The sequence below is a fragment of the Diabrotica undecimpunctata genome, chromosome 8 (genome assembly GCF_040954645.1).
Source record: "Diabrotica undecimpunctata isolate CICGRU chromosome 8, icDiaUnde3, whole genome shotgun sequence".
Lineage (NCBI taxonomy): Eukaryota > Metazoa > Arthropoda > Insecta > Coleoptera > Chrysomelidae > Diabrotica > Diabrotica undecimpunctata.
In genome coordinates, this window is record NC_092810.1 from 85,827,412 (window position 1) to 85,845,911 (window position 18,500).

General features: G+C 31.6%; 1 protein-coding gene across 1 annotated transcript in view; it reads right to left on the reverse strand.

Moving 5' to 3' along the window:
• The window catches only part of LOC140447732 (uncharacterized), a 458,740-nt gene that overhangs the window by 11,951 nt on the left and 428,289 nt on the right, over window positions 1-18,500 (reverse strand). Inside the window, exon 12 of the mRNA XM_072540550.1 lies at window positions 3,921-4,256. Coding sequence (XP_072396651.1) covers window positions 3,921-4,256 — 336 coding nt within the window. The remainder of the gene's footprint in view (window positions 1-3,920; window positions 4,257-18,500) is intronic.

Genomic DNA, 18,500 nt, shown 5'->3' on the forward strand with positions numbered 1-18,500 from the left:
ACTCCCAAGTACCGAAGAAATGGTTGTGATGTGATTTAATGCTCAGTGTTACGGTTTCCACATGTTTACTACTATAGAGCGTTCCACGTTAAGAAAATAACATTATCCTTATGGAGATCAGTGTTGAGAAAAACTCTCAGGCAAGTGTTGCTATTAGATTGTCCATATATGATTCATTCTAATCAGAGCCGAATTCAGCACTGTGTAGTTGTAATACATCAATGTCAGTTTTTATGTGCGAAATCTTTTAAATTCTGTAAGTATTTTTAAAATGTATTTGTACGCCATTTTTTGTAATGTTCAAATTGTTTTTAGTTTACTCCTGAGGAAGCTTTTAAATAAATAGCGAAATATTGAGTAATTTAGAAAAAAGAAAGATTTTTATTATAGACCACTTTACCCGATCATTTAAACGTATTTATAAATTATTTTTTGGTCGAAATAATCACTTCTAATATATACATATATATATATATATATATATATATATATATATATATATATATATATATATATATATATATATATATATATATATATATATATATAGTCCAAAGTTCGGTCGCCTACTTGCGAGTTCAATGTCAGAGTTATATTATATGAAATTCTTCTCACTATTACCTAATTTTCACGGACTATTATTTACAGACTTTTCGGATTTGGCACTTTGTATCCGCCGATTTGCACACTATCACATAATTTACTCACTGCATATTAACATCATTCTCATCTTCTCTATCATCGCTATCACTTTCATTACTGTCATCCGTCACATTTATTACCACAGGATCAATATCGTCCATCAACCCGTCAATAACCCAAAATTTTTGCTCTTCCTTAATAGAAAGTTTACAATAGTTTGCATTTCTTATTAATTGTTCCATAGGGGCGGTCTTAAACTCTGTTTTGTGTGCGGCAATACGTCTTTTTATGTATTTTTCTTTGTATGTGTTTACAAGTTCAATGAGCTCTGATTTTAAATAATCTTCTTCAAAAAACACATCTTTCTCTAGCAACCATGTCTTAATTTGATCTTTATTGAAGGCTTGTGCCGGAATCACTTCTTCTCTCCTCGAATGGTACGAAGCGTTGTCCATTACTACAACAGTTTTCTCTGGAAGATTAGGAAGCAGCTTTTTCTTAAACCATTGTTCAAATATAGGACCATCCATCTCATCATGATAGTCCGCTGAGTTTTTTTAGCTAAAAACCAAAAAGCAGCACCTTCTACAAAGCCCAATTCGCTACCCGCATGCACTATAACAAATCGGGGGCCTGGTTGTGTCGGCTGTTTTAAGCTTGTTGACAACCCCTTAACAAACGCATCCCTGGTTGAAGTCACTGAGAGGTCCTTCCATTCTTTGGAAACACTATGTAAAACATTCACTCAAGTTTCGTCCAAATAAACGACGGTGTATCCTTGAGAACGAAATTTTTTTATCTCAGGCAAATATTGATGCCTTCATTTTAGAATATCGGGCCGTTCAATCATGCTTGACTTTACTCCTCGTTTGCAAAAAACAAAGTTCATTTCATGGAGTATTCTCCACATTGTTGTGCGTGGCATATTTGCTAAATCTTATGTCTTTTTTAACCAGTGCAAAAACTTTGTTCAATCTCAGCGGAAAATTTTTAAAGAAAAAACTATGCACGATGGCACGTATCTGCGTACGAACTACTGCATCGTAAGTGAACTTTCTGCTGTTCACTCTACTTTTGGTACGTTTTCTATGGGCCTTAGTCCTCCTTCCGCTGTTTCTATGCGTATTTTAGAAATAGTACTAAAACTTAATCCCGTCATAGCACTTACTTTATCGGTTAAACTTCTAACACTTTCACCACTTCTTAAATTTAGATGATAATTAAATACATTTAAAACAATTTGTTTTGCACGGAAAGAAGGGAAGAATATTCCCTTGGCTTAATTTTTGAATTTCCATTTTCAATTAACATTTAACTGTAAAGTCACAATAACTACTAAAGAACCGCAAAGCCTTATTATCATTATGTAGTCAGAGAACGACATAAAATCGCTGACATACGCACAACGTATTATTTTAAGTTGCAATTAGTAATTACATATATGCAAAGCGGTCCGTTTAATTGTTTATCAATAGCCGGTAAAATGCATGATTTAGTTAAGAAATATTTTCTACTGATTTCCATGATTAATGGCATATGGTATTCTCACCGAAAAATAAATAAACTGTCGTTACTATAATTAAAATAATATAAAATAAAATTATCTTTTGTAAATACTATTTTTTTAATTAAAATCATTTTCCCTACTTTTCATCTCTTTTTTCGAATGGGCATTTTTGGTCAATTACGTTAAAAAACATTAATTTTAAATCATGTCTGTGGAAACGAAAACACAAATAATTAATACAACCCTGAATCGTGCTTGTGTTCATCCTGGCATCGCTGCGCTTCTATCGTCCATAAGAAATACATGGTCCTATCTCCGCAATGTTATTTTCTTAACGTGGAACGCTCTATAGTAATAAGCACTACCTCAGTTTCGTGCCTCGCTAGTTTTAAATTAACTATGTTTATCCACTGACATATTCTCTCGAAGATGATGTCGAACGTGAAATTTATTTCCTCAACGTGCTTTGCGACGATCACCACAGCCACGTCATCGGCATATACCACGAGCCTAGCATCTCTTGGTAATTCAAATTTTAGCAACCCATCATACATAATATTCCACAAAAGAATGCCTAGCACAGAGCCTTGTGGTACTTCTCCAGTGATTTTATATTCCTTCAGGTCAGACTTTGTGTCATGCTTCAAATCGCCTCCTTAGCTGTCTTCATAACAATCAGATCTAGTGTTGAGTGTCCTTTTCGAAAACCACTTTACTGATTGCTGTTGAGCAGCGGTTCAACTGCTGTTTCCATGTTTTAATGGATTATCTTCTCTAATATGTTGCATATATATGTCTTTTGAAAATTAGTGGTGTAATATAAATAATGGTGGTAATAATTTAATAGCTTTGGTGTTAAAGCTTAGTATATGTGAAATATTTAACAAGACTGCTCTTGAAGTCTAGTAATTAGTACCTTTGAAGGTTATTTGTTAAGTTCACAATTAAAAAATAATGGTTGACTGGCAGTCACTAAGTCTCGCAGTCACTAAGTCTGTGGAAAATTACACTTCAAAACGGTCATTTCAAAACTGGAGTAACAAGAAATTTGCCAAGATTTTATACTGTTAGGATGAGGAATAAAATCGACTAACGTGATAGATATGTGGAATATTTGGATGAAGTTGGATGTACACGTTAATGTATGGATTCCTCCGAGGTTTGGACAAAATTTACACACACTGTTTCCCATGTTATTCTTAATTTTTCGTGAAATTTTGGAATGTAATACGTAGCTGGGAACTATTTCAAGATTTCGAGTATTCTATTAAAACTAGTTAAAAAAGGAAAATTCCCCAATACGAGGACTGTTATACTATATTTCAACATTCTTGAAAGTTCATACTTACACTTTTGTGTTCTATCAGAATATGGATAAAAACTGCGAAAATATATCGAGAAAAGTTAAGCATAGTGGAATTAGTATTTTGTAAATAAAACTGTCTTATTAAGACTTCTATTGTATGTTTCAGAATTCTTAACAGTTTTTACTTAATACATTTTCTACTTAGTATTTTATGACAAAGCCCATATTTATGTGATTTTTTAATATTTTTTCCGCCCCCTTTTATTATTTGATGGTGGGGTCACCCTTGTCCAAGAAAAAGATTCCTATTTTATGGGTATTGGTTGAAACTATATCTTCGCTTTTTAATATTTAAAATATGGATTTTTCGAACTAAATAACATTTGCTGTGCAAAAAGATAATCTAATTGTAATAATTCAACCCGTATTTCAAATATAGTAATATGTATCAGAGAAGAAACTTACCTGCTGAGTAAATTCGAGCTGCTAGCCCGTCCCTGTCCTAACAGCGGCTCTTTGACACAGCACACCTCCAGAGGTATGCTATCCGGATCTGGCCTATCGTCAAACATTGTGTTTGGAGCTTGGAACGTCGATCCGTTTGCAGATTTACTTGGAGACACTTTTAGGTCTTTGCGGGACAATTCGAGCTGATCACTGTCTCCGATTTGCACGGATGATATTGGAACGTCTAAACATGGCGATAACAGTCTTGGGTTGTTCGCGAGGAATTCTACAATTTGGCATGCTGTGGGACGCTCTTTGGATTCTCGTTTCCAACAGGACTTCATTAAACCGACCCTAGAACAAAAATTAGTCAGTTCGTTACTTTGTATCTTTTTCCTATAGTTATATACAATTTTCATGAGGGTTTTAACAGTTCATAAATCAGATGTATTAAAAAATGGAGACAAACATGATAAAGAAAGCGAAAAAGAGACCAAACTCCATTAATAGGTCTCCTCCTCCTATGACTTTCCTTTGTTTGTAGTGACATTTTTACCTTTCTATTCCTAAAATATTAGATCTATATTCTTTCTGATCACATACGAAACATGTAACACCTTGTCGTAGTGTGGACATCAGTGTTTAAGTAACTGTTGAAATAAGGGATCAAGTCAAAGGCTCAATAGTTAACGCTAAAATCTTTCAGAGAGCACCAAACATACAAGTCGGGTACGCAAAATATCTTTCAGACAATATTTATATACCATTTATACCTTATAATCTGTCTGAGTGGATTAGTTAGTTTGTGGGTGGATCGAGTAGTTTTCAAACTACCACAGTCGGTCCTAAGCCCGGACAAAGGACGAAGGTTGAGGAAAAGGCCGACGGCCTTTTTTCGTAAAAGAATAGTTGTTAAAACAACCAATACACAGCCTGGATCTGAACAGCAAACCAAAAACAAACGATACGATGGAACAAGATAATGAATATGGCCTACAGAAATATCCAAAATAATAAATAATATTATCCGCGAAGTTAAACAACAGAAAATTAGTCTGTTAGTAAAACAAAACATGTAAAACGTAATATAACTTCGAAGCAAGCAATCTCTGAAAGAGTAACTAAGATGTACTTTGGTTTGGTTTGGTTTACTAGGCGTTTGGAATCATAATTACAATATTCGGATTTTATGGAATACCTGAACGGTGACGAACCTGTTATCAACAATACAGTGAAATACAGAAAAATAGGTGTTATCAAAAACTAAATAATAAAATAATTAAGATAGGGATTTCAACAGATATATTACTGTTGGCTGAGTTGGCTGAGAAAAAAAAAAAGAAATACAACCTTAGGCTGATAGACGAAGAAAGTATTAGGTAGTTATACAATACACGAATCTACAGGAAAAACATACGTTTAATAGCGTGGAAGCTCACTACCAATACATTAAAGAATGTATACAATGTACGAAAAGCCCTATGACAACCAGAAAAACAAAATCATCAAAATAGAAAGCCCTATTGGTGGGATGAAGATATTGAATAATATATAGAAGATAGATAGAAGAAAAATAGTAAATACGAAAAATTTCTAAGTTAAAAATAGAACACACAATAAAGTTTAAGGAAGCACATTCGAAAGCTCGCAGAAAGATGATCCAGAATAAAAAAAAACAAAACATGAGTAAGAAATTACAAGGACATAAACAACTACCTATTAACGAAGCAGAGACGAGTTGAAGGAGGAGGAGTTAAAAAGAGAAATACCATCTTAATGAAAAGAAAGCTACGACTAAACTATATTTAAAAAAATAGAGGGAAATACATGTGAACAGTAAACCACCGTATCTTACTGAACCAGGATATAGAAAATAAATTAGCCTATAATAAAAACCTACATCGTCTATTTAAAAACCTAAATAAAGCCTATGATAGTGTCCCATGACTAAACTATGGGAAGCGATGGAACAAGCCAACGTTTAAAATATTTTTAGAACATGTATTATAACAGTGGAAGAAGAAATGTAGAAATATGGGACTCCCACTTGTACTTGTACTTGTAATGACTGTACTCTGTACACAGTTAGTTTTGCAGACGACCATGTAATAACAGCACACGAGTTTATTGACCTGGAATATATGATAAAAAAGCATGTAAAAGAATACGAAAAATGTGGATTAGAAGTAAAAAACAAAGTATCGTGTATAGGAGAACAAAGAAATCTTATACTAGATCATGGAATGGAAATACAAAATTGTAAATAATATAAATAGCTGAAAATGAAACTTAACAGAACACTCGTAGCCATTAGAGAGAGAAATAAATATTTAACGATGAATATATAAAAGTCTCACTGCAATTGAGGTTATTAGTCAAGAAGAAATAAAAAAGAGAAAATACTATTTTAATAGCAAACGTTTCGTGCAGTATTTCTGTCACTTCTTTAGTACAGTACATAATATCAATGAAAAAATTAACTTGCTATGAAATATGACTTGTAAAAGTCGTATAAATAAAGACCTTATATTTCATTGTTTACCTGATCCCAAAAAAGGTTCAGTGGTTTTAACTGATTATTTTGATAATTAAAAGACAGTTGATCAATTAAAAGGGTGGAAGACTGTATTAAATTTAAAACATATTTATCCTAACAGAAGAGTTTATTGAGTACTTAATAACAGATTTACAGAATCCATTTTTCAAAGTATAAACACAAACACAAAGCTAAAAGTTTAATTTGGATCAATTGAAAGAACTTCATGATATGAGATAACCGTAAATAACATTTTATGCAATTTTCAGATGTAGCTTGCCCATTTTACGCATAGCAACACATGACATGATACATAAATACCGTTTATTTTATTTGTTTGCTGTTGGTAAAATTTCAATTCACCGGACAATTAAATTAATGGATTGTGTCTTTTGTTAAGATATTTTCTCTCTATGTTTTGGAGTAACTTAATAGGTTCTAGAACAGGGATCCTCACTAGGATTTCTTTGAGAGCCTAATAGTTTGAATGAAATTTTCCTCAGGGCCGCAAGTACAAGTGGTGGTATAAAATAACTTTAAAACTATACGACTATAACATAAGTTTATTACAAGTTACGTAAAAACAATATAATTATAAATTATATGGACTGTTTTGCAGGTAAAAAGAAGAAAAATGTCTTTTACTTGACTCCAGGAATTTCAAGTCCTGAATTTGTTAATTCTTTGAAGTCGACGGACGAAATCTTTCACAGTTCTCTAGAATGGCATCTATGTTAGCAGGTTGGGAAGAAACTGAAATTCTCAAAATATTTTCAACATTCTCACTAGTTAGCCTAGATCTGTACTTGTTTTTTTATGAACTTCAGCTTACTGAATGTAGATTCAGACATATGTAGATGCAAAAATACACAAAATTTTCTGAGCACAGTCAACTAAATTAGGAAACTTGTCATTTTCGCTTCCCAAAACTTATAGTGAGCTTTTTCCTTCTTTTTTTTCTTCAAAAATACTTTTAAACTCTGTATCATTCTGAAGATCAATTAACTCATTTTTCAAACGCCTAGCTTAGTATCCAAAAATAGAAAGATGAGCTACATTTGCTGTTGTTATTGCCCATGGATTTTCCACCAAGCGAAATGGTTCTCGGAACTTCCTGAAGTCACTAAACCTCAAAGACATTTCATCCTTTAGGTCTGCTAACAGCTTCAGTAGGTAAGAAATCTGTTGACAGTGCTTTAACGGAAGGAAAGCTGGAATACTCTTCATTTGACAATTCTTCAATATACATATTCAGCTTCTGTTCCAGTGAAAACACAATACTCATCATTTTAGTTACAATGTAATTGTAGTCTACTTGCAATTTGGTCAATGTTTCATTCATAATGCTCATTGTATCAGTGAGAAACGCTACTTTAAGCCACCAACTAAAATTATGAATATCAGGAAACTCTTTATTCTTTGTAGCCAAAAACAGAGTAATCTCATGTCGAATGCTGAAGAAACTACCCTAAACCAAAACTTTACCCTTACTCAGCCATCTCACTTCTGTGTGGTAAAGAATGTCCCCATATTGCGACATAAGTTCTTTCAAAAATTCTTGAAACTCTCTGTGGTTTAGTTCATTTGATCTTATGACATTCACAATATGTGTTTTCATAAAGCAGCTGAAATTTTCACAAAATTTAGCAGCTAAGCTTTCTTGATGAATGATACAATGGAAACTCAATAAATTATCATTTCCCAAGTGTTTTTTCAACAGCTGAAGAAACCCTATATTTCGCCCCAACATTGATGGGCAATCATCAGTACACACAGAAAAAACCTTTTTCAAATCAATGCTATGCTCGTTAAAAAAATTCACTATTGTGTTCAAATAATCAATACCTCGAGTTTGTCCAGTGATAGGAATCATGCCCAAAAAATCTTCTTTAAGAACACAATCCTTCGATACATACTTTACGAACAATAACAGTTGAGAAATTGCCGTTGTCAGTGGACGAGTCGAGCTCAAGACTAAAATATTTACTTTTCTGCAGTTCATCGGTAAGATTAGAGGCAATATTTGCTGCTAAGTTCTGTGACCGTCTCATGCACGTTGAATCAGACAGCTGAAGTTTTGAAACTTCATCTAATATTTGTTCATTATTAGCAAATTGTGAGAACAAAGTTTTGCAAACTGTGACAACACATTCTATTACAACTTCTGCACCAGAAAAAGGCTTCATCTTTGTTGTCAAAATTTCCGGCAAGTGCCACTGTGGTGGGGGTAAAGATGACTAATGCGAAATGCGGTACAATGCATGGCGCCGCTCTACACTACTGTAATCTAATTCAATACATAAATAGAAACATAATTATATTATAACTCGCAAATTTTGTTTTACTGCCTAGCAGTCTGAGGGCCGCGAAAAATCGCTCCGAGGGCCACATGCGGCCCAAGGGCCGCGTAGTGAGTATGGCTGCTAGAACATCTGAAAAACTACAAATTGTTTGTGAACTGAAGAAGCTATTGAAAATTTAAAAAAAGGGAAACATATTCAATAAACCAATGTTGCTGACTTCTCTTTTGTTTGCCAATATTAATGACCGAATAAACCTCTGCATCCACTTGCTGAATACTTTTGAAATATATATATATATATATATATATATATATATATATATATATATATATATATATATATATATATATATATATATATATACAGGGTGGTCCTTAAGTAATTGTACAAAAAGAAACCCTGGATTCTACACTTTAAAATATTACGATTTAAGCCAAATTGCTTTAATAAAACGTTGATATTAAGAAAGATACAGGGTGTTAAAGTGAAAATTTAAAATTTTATTTTTCGCTATAACTTTCATGTTCGTGAACATTTATGTATAAAAATTTACAACCGGCTACTATTGAATATCAGGAATTATAATTTGATGCATACTTTGATGTAGCTAATAGAGGGCGCCACACATGCCACATATGTGGCATACATTTGCACTTAACTTTTTTGCCCTTCAAGTTACCGGTATTTGTGATAAAAAATATTAAAGACTCATTATTTTGACAAAAAAAAAGGTATACTTGTTAATAACTTCAAAACTCAACAGTTTTCGAGATAATCGCATTTTACAACTCAACTACATAATTCTGATTTAATGCAATTCCAGTCAACTAAGGAAAATTAGAGAAAATCATTAATACTTCTGAGTTTTGCGATAAAATACCTTCAATAAAGTTAATAATTAACGAAATATTAAATAAAATAAATATATCAGTAGGATAATTTATAATAGGATTTGACAAAATAACAGAATAATTGGATTTAACATCAAACATTTTACGTGTTGTATTAAATTAAAGTCATAATCAAAACATTTTATATAAAAACCAAATTAAGAAATAGTTAAAATAAATAACATTAAACTTTTTGTCACAGTAAGTGTTCGATATGTCTACCGTTTTCTTTAATTCATTTGTCAATACGTTCCATAAAAGATCGTCCCATATTAAATAGCATCATTGGTTCTAAAGAAACTGCTGCAGTATTTATTATAAGTATTACAAGTATAATAAAAAGAATTCTTGTGAGATTTTTATGAATTAAATAATTATATTAATATCTCACCATATGACCAAAGAATATGACTACCACGTACAATCCAACGTTCAGAAAATGGTGGATATATCGAACACTTACTTTGACAAAAAGTTTAATGGTATTTAGTTTAACTAGTTTTTAATTTGATTTGTAAATAAAATATTTTGATTATGACTTTAACTTAATATAAAACGTAAAATGTTTGATGTAAAATCATATTATTCTGTTATTCCTAATCCTAATTCCTAATAATCCTATTATTTTGTTTTTTGTCAAATCCTATTATTAATTATCCTGCTGATATATTTATTTTATTTAATATTTTGTTTAACTCTATTAAAGGTATTTTATAACAAAATTCAAAAGTATTGAAGTTTTTGTCTATTTTTCTTTCGTTGCCTGGAGCAATTGCAAGTAATCAGAATTATGCAGTTCATTTGTAAAATGCGATTATCTCGAAAACTGTTGAGTTTTGAAGTTATTAACAGGTATACCTTTTTTTTGTTAAAATAATATATCTTTAATATTTTTTATCACAAATAGCGGTAACTTTTAGAGCAAAAAAGTTAAGTGCAAATTTATGCCACATATGTGGCGCCCTCTATCAGCTACATCAAAGTATGCATCAGATTATAATTTCTTATACTTAATAGTATCCAGTTGTAAATTTTTATCCATAAATGTTCACAAACATGAAAGTTATAGCGAAAAATAAAATTTTAAATTTCCACTTTAACACTCCGTATCTTTCTTAATATTAACATTTTATTTACACTATACAGTGTGGCGGTTTCTTTTTGTACAATTACTTAAGGACCACCCTGTATATATATATATGTATATATATATATATATATATATATATATATATATATATATATATATATATATATATATATATATATATATATAACAAGGCATTCAACTGATGTTTTGAAAGTAAATATCAAACATATCTTGCTATAAACAGATCATATGTTTATCAGTGCATCCTAGATTCCTAGATTTCACGTAACTACAGGTAAAAGTTGCAGTGATATTCTACAAAAATGTGGATATGTCGAGGTATAAGTCGAATGAGGGAAAATAAATATCTATTTATTTCAAGTAATAATATTATGCTAGTTACACTAGTTATGATGCTCCTATTTGCAAAATACATGTATACCATTTTTCAAAGTAAAACACTTTAAAACAATTTATACAAAGTGACGTCACTTGTATTTAAAATTTCCAGAACGTCAAACTTAGAGTTCAAATGTTTCTAACACAGCTAATAATACGAAACCCATACGGAACTACTCGATCTTTCATATTCGTCAACATGGTGTAATAATCAGAAGAATGTAATCATCATTATATTGAAAATTTTAGAATTATATTGATTAAATAACCAAAACCATTTGTTATTATTAATAATATAAATTTTATGAAATAAGTCTTCAAGTCTAATATTGCACAAAATAATAATTTTAATTAAATAGATTAGATAATTGTACGCAACTGATACCGGAATACTTCAAATTTTATTGACAGTTCAGCGTGTGGCAAAAGTGTATAAAGTGTTGCCGCTTTTTTAGAGTAAGAATTTTGTTTATCTTTTGATTTCTTACACAATTTGGTCATAATATATATTAATAAATTGTATTTATAAATACATATTAAATTTAGACTAATAGCTTTAAAAACTAATTATTGTTGTGTATTGTGATTGTGCTATGTCAAAACAAATAAATAGTCTGTAGAAAGCTGATAAGCTTTCATATAAGATAGATAATTTTGAACAAGAAATAATGGTGGGACGTCTTTACTATTACAGCCCTAAAAGAGGTAAGTTTAAAATTTAGAATATATAATTTTGTATTAAAATGTTTTGTTATGTATTTTAGTGTGTTGCAGTAGTCTTAAAACTAAGTGTATTTACTGTTAATATAATAGTTTGACAAATAATTGACATTTTAAAAATTCCTCACTAACTATTGTGATGTTTTGGCAACGCTGTGGGGTTCTGACGTCGTAAATCTTGAATGACGTTCAAGCATTTTTATGTGAAAAATGCTATACATGCACTAATTACGTGTTTAAATTGCAAAATTGTTAGAAACAAATTAGAAATGGTAAGGTTATCATGTGTTCCTAGATCACAAGAGATAAAAATGTTCATTCAAAATAAAAAAAATTAATAAAAAATTACAAAACTTATTTTTTCAATGTAAATGTATGTAATTGTATATTTGAACGTAGTTTTTAGTTTTGATAACTTTTCTTAATAACAATTTTCGATATTGTGAAATGTAAAGGTACTTTACTTTTAAGCGAAATTAATATTTTATGACATACCTCGTATACTATTAATAAAATTTGATATCTGATGATTGTATTTTAGATTCTAGAACATGCAGAAGTTTTTATGAAAAATAATTTTTTTGCGTAAAATTAAAATATAAAAAACTTTTCCATATATTATGATTTCAACTATAATATATACAGTGTGTCCGTAAAGTATGGAATAAATTCGATATTTCCTAAATGAAAAGCCTTTTTAAAAAATCTAAAACACGTCGATTTTTAAATTTAATGTTCTACATTTTACAATAAAATTTCATTATACAAGTTGATACACATTACAGTGATGACGTCATCGGCTCTTTTTTTTAAATTTAACACCCTGTATTTTAAGACATTTTTAGATCGATAAAAATGAGCTGATTCCAAAAAAGGATAATACTGGGGGTCTAACGAATATAATTTGAAAGATATGCGCTTAGAAAATTAATTTTTATTGATTTATAATATTAATAAATTATAAATAAATTATAATAAATAACTTGAAAGTAATCCAGTAATTAATACATGACTTAATCTTAAATGTTTGAATTGTAGCCCTTGTTGTATTTGACAGTAACCCAAACGTTGTAGAAATTCTTGTAGAACCTTCTTTATGCTTTCTTGAGAAATATTGTTTATTTCTTTAGGAATTCTTGTTTTTAAGTCTCCAATATTTGCAAGTTTCGTTTTATAAACAACATTATTTAAATGACCCCACATAAAATATTCCAAGGGATTGATGTCTGGCGACCTCGCTGGCCATTAAATATGTCTACGTCTTCCAATCCACCTGTTCGGAAAAATTTCGTTTAGGTACCTTCGAACTTCTAAAGCATAATGCGGAGGCGCACCATCCTCTTGAAACCATAAACTTTTATCAAAACCTCCAAGATTAATTATACTGGGGAATAAATTCCACAAGGAATCTAAGTTCCTGTAGTTGGCTGTATACCATATATAACAAAAAAATTTATTAAAAATGTGGTTAATACCTACTTACTAGGTGGGTATACATGTATTGAGCCACTAAATATGTGGGTAAAAACCCGTTAAAAATTGGTATTTAAATTTAGTTTACATTATATGGTGATACATTCTATGATGTTAAAGTTACCATTGGATTTGGTAACATGGCGTCGTATGACTCCACGTAAAGTTGCTGGTCCTGAGACAATATGTCTACGAGGAAAGCAACTGATTGAAATGACAATCTTGACAAGTTAGGACGGAAGTCCGAACAAAGCAGTCAGTGTAACTTAATGTGTCAGTCCAATTAAGACAGAAGAGAACGATATTTAAAAATTGAAAAAGTTAAAATTAAAATAATGTAACAGTAGCAACCATCAATGTTGTTGTTTTAAGTTGTTAATTTGTCCTGAATTTATTTTTAAGAACATGGTGGAAATTGTTTTATCAATTAGTGTATGTGGTATTGTAAGGCAACCAACTATACATACGTCTTACAGTAGTGTGAATTAGAGATTCTAATATAAGGCCCCTTATGTTTTCTCAACATTTGGTACCTGGAAAATGGAAAATAGACCTATGTGGGAAGTTGGATTCTTGAAAATTTATTGTTGATGGGTGAAATAGGAATTGATATATTTTATATTTGGAGGTGGTGTTGAGTGAATAAAATAAAAGCTTATGTAATCTAATGTTCATGTAATATTTAACTTAACTTAAGCATGGAAGGCCCTATATGTTAAAAAGCAATATTTGGTACCTGGTAAATGTAAAACTTTTTAAGTTACAAGTTCATGAACGTAGATAACTGATTAGGTGTTCACGGAAGAAGTTGGATTGCTGTTTTGTGTGTGTTCACAAATATATGAGATGGACAAAAATTCTTATAACTTAAGAAGAAAACTTATAACTTTGACAAGAACTGTAAAAATGAAATGGTTCTGGGTGGCCTTGTTAAATTTAAGTAAAAAAGAAAGTTATGATGTTTTTAAATTATGAGAAGAGGAAAGACTACAGAAGGCTGGGGTCTCCAGAGATCCGAAACCAAACCCTGAGGGAGATGTGTGGATAAGTAAAATGAGAACTGAATAGTTTAGGAGGGGGATGACGAATAATCTACTCTGAATTTAGAGGTGTCGAAAAGAAGCATGAAAAATATTAGGTATAGAGGTCAGACTTGAAGTTTAGGTTGGATAGAAAGAAGTGGGGAAAGATAGAGAGTATGATGTATTGAAAGAGAGGTTTTGGAGTGAACTAAGGAAGATGGATAGTTGACGAACGAATAATAATAAATATAGATTTTTGTTGTAAGAGTAAATTAAGGATGTAGGTTATGAGAATAGTTGGCAATGGAAAGGGAGGAAGTCTCAATTGAATGAGACATGACGATTAACACAATTTGGACTTTTTTGTTTTTCTTTAAGAATTTCAAGGTCTTCATATAAGTCTAGTTTGAGGAAGTTTTTTTGGGGGATATTGTGAATAAGTGAAACGTCTTCTGGGATATTGAGCGTGTGGTTGTGTTCTTTGAGGTGTTGAGAGAAAGTGGAAGTGCTTTCTCTTTTTGTGTGCTCTAGAGAGCGTGGAGACAGTGATCCACATGTTCTACCTATGTAGGTGGCATCACAATCTGAACATTTTAATCTGTAAACACCACTACGGTTCATATAATTGATGGGATCTTTGGAATTAGATATGTGCTGACCCAAATTATTGGGACTTTAAAGGAAACATGGATATTTTCAACCGAACGTTGGATGAGATTTCGAATATCTCCAGAAAGACTTTCGTGATGGTATGGGAGTGAAACGTAATTGGGTTTGGTGATAAGGTAACGTATGACTCTCTACTTGATTTCATGGGCTTTGATAACTTAAATAACTTTTTGAATGATGTTCAGGACAGATTGGACTGGACAATGTAACTTTTATCAAATTCAATAAACTTAAATCAAAATTAAACAATCCCATCAAAAATAAATCTAATTCTTCAAATAGTAACAGCAATACCAACAGTAAATTCTATAATTTTTCTTTTCACCCAAGATTAAAAAATCTCTCTTCAGTTACCTTCGACAATAATGAACTTCACCTACTAAATCTAGGTCTCAAATACTCCATTCCTAGTAAGGTCTCAGAGTCCTCAGGACCTTCAGAGTCTCTCCATTGAGCTATATATCATCATTCAAAATCTATCTGTTCCATTAAATCAAAAAACTTCAATCAGAAACTCCTGCTTTAATACTATAAACAAATTCAAAAACAAAAATGCATCTTCTAATTCCTCAACATTACTTAATACCAACAACCCCTCATCTTTCAACTTTTCTTCTATCGACCAGAATATTCATTTCACACCTAATTTGCATAAACTATGTCAAAACAAACGTAATGAACACCTTAAGACCCTCAAATCCATTAAGAACAAAATCAAATCCAACAACCTAATCATCAGCAAAGTTGACAAAGGTAACTGTCTAGTGATCTTAGATCAAACTTCATATAATAATAAAGTTTCTACTTTCCTCAATAATAATAACTTCACTTTACTTACAACAGACCCCTCAAAAAAGTTTATAAATAAATTAAAAGAAAACATCAAACATTTTACAGACTTCTTCTCAGAAAATTTTGCACCATATTACAAAATTCCAAGCAACCCTCTGACACCCAGACTGTATGGTTTACCTAAGATACACAAGGAGGGCATTCCCATTCGTCCAGTTGTTAGTTTCATAAAACTCCAGTTTCCATTCTATCAAAAATTATATTGAATCTTATTAACAACATAACGAACTTCACCCCTCGATTCTCAGTCAAAAATACTAGTCATCTAGTCAATAACGTACAACACATTAATCTTCATCCCTACACCACTATGTTTTCATTTGATGTTAGCAATCTATTTACCTCTGTCCCTAAACAAGAATTAATCTGGTTCACTCTCTTCTAAGAACCAACTCGATTACCTTATCTACTTCTAACTTCATTGTCCAACTATTACAACTTTGCTTAGATCGAGATTTCATTGTTTTTAACAACAAATATTATAGACAACCTGACGGCTTAGCCATGGGTAGCTGTCTGTCCCCTCTATTAGCTGATGTATTTATGGATCATTTAGAATCCACACAGATCATGAAAAATTCTGAAATACTCCATTGGTTTCGCTATGTTGACGACTATTTAGTCTTCATTTCAGGTAACTCCAATTCAGCTAAACTATTACTTTCTAAAATTAACCAAATCCACCCCAATATCAAGTTCACCATGGAACTAGAATCATCTGTCAATCAATTTTCTTGATCTCACCATTACCATATTAAATGACCACTTCGACTTCAGTATCTATAGGAAACCTACACAGACTGACCACGTAATACCAATGTCATCTAACCACCCCATGTCACACAAATATGCAGCTTTTCATAGTTACATCCATCGCCTAGAAACCATTCCACTTTCAGATTTAAACTACAAAAAAGAACTTAACATACTCAGATAAATAGCAGTCAACAATGGATATGATCACAACATCATCAACAAACTCATCCCCAAAAGACGCCCTAAGACCCTGCAGGAGACTGCGTTCCCCAGAGACCTTACCACCAAACCCAATTACGTTTCACTCCCATACAATCACGAAAGTCTTTCTGGAGATATTCGAAATCTCATCCAACGTTCGGTTGAAAATATCCATGTTTCCTTTAAAGAACCCAATAATTTCGGTCAGCACATATCTAATTCCAAAGATCCCATCAATTATATGAACCGTAGTGGTGTTTACAGATTAAAATGTTCAGATTGTGATGCCACCTACATAGATAGAACATGTAGATCACTGTCTTCATGCTCTCTGGAGCACACAAAAAGAGAAAACACTTCCACTTTCTCTCAACACCTCAAAGAACACAAGCATACGCTCAATATCCCAGAAGACGTTTCACTTATTCACAATATCCCCCAAAAAAACTTCCTCAAACTAGACTTATATGAAGACCTTGAAATTCTTAAAGAAAAACAAAAAAGTCCAAATTGAGTTAATCGTCATGTCTCATTCAATCGAGACTTCCTCCCTCCCCATCGCCAACTATTCTCATAACCCACATCCTTAATTTACTCAACAAAAATCTATATTTATTATTATTCGTTCGTCAACTATCCATCTTCCTTAGTTCACTCCAAAACCTCTCTTTCAATACATCATACTCTCTATCTTTCCCCACTTCTTTCTATTCAACCTAAACTTAAAGTCTGACACCTATACCTAATATTTTTCATGCTTCTTTTCGACACCTCTAAATTCAGAGTAAATAGATTATTCGTCATCCCCCTCCTAAACTATTCAGTTCTCATTTTACTGATCCACACATCTCCCTCAGTGTTTGGTTTCGGATCTCTGGAGACCCCAGCCTTCTGTAGTCTTTCCTCTTCTCATAATTTAAAAACATCATAACTTTCTTTTTTACTTAAATTTAACAGAGCCACCCACAACCATTTCATTTTTACAGTTCTTGTCAAGATATACCAATAGTCTATTAAGCTCATGAACTTATAACTTATCCTTTTATACTTCTCATGTACCTAGTGTTGCTTTATAACAGATAGGGCCTTTTCTTCTTAAGTTATAAGTTGAGTACTATATGATCATCATATTATAAAAAACCACGTCCCAACCATCAATTTTTGTCCATCTCATATATTTTTGAACACACAAAAAACAACAATCCAACATCTTCCGTGAACACCTAAAAAGTTATCTACGTTCATGAACTTGTAACTTAAAAAGTTTTACATTGACCAGGTACCAAATGTTGCTTTTTAACATATAGGGCCTTCCATGCTTAAGTTATAAGTTAAATATTACATGAACATTAGATTACATAAGCTTTTATTTTATTCACTCAATACCACCTCCAAATATAAAATATATCAATTTCTATTTCACCCATCAACAATAAATTTTCAAGGATCCAACTTCCCACATACGTCTATTTTCCATTTTCCAGGTACCAAATGTTGAGAAAACATAAGGGGCCTTATATTAAAATCTCTAATTCACACTACTGTAAGACGTATGTATAGTTGGTTGCCTAACAATACCACATACACTAATTAATAAAACAATTTCCACCATGTTCTTAAAAATAAATTCAGGACAAATTAACAACTTAAAACAACAACATTGATAGTTGCTACTGTTACACTATTT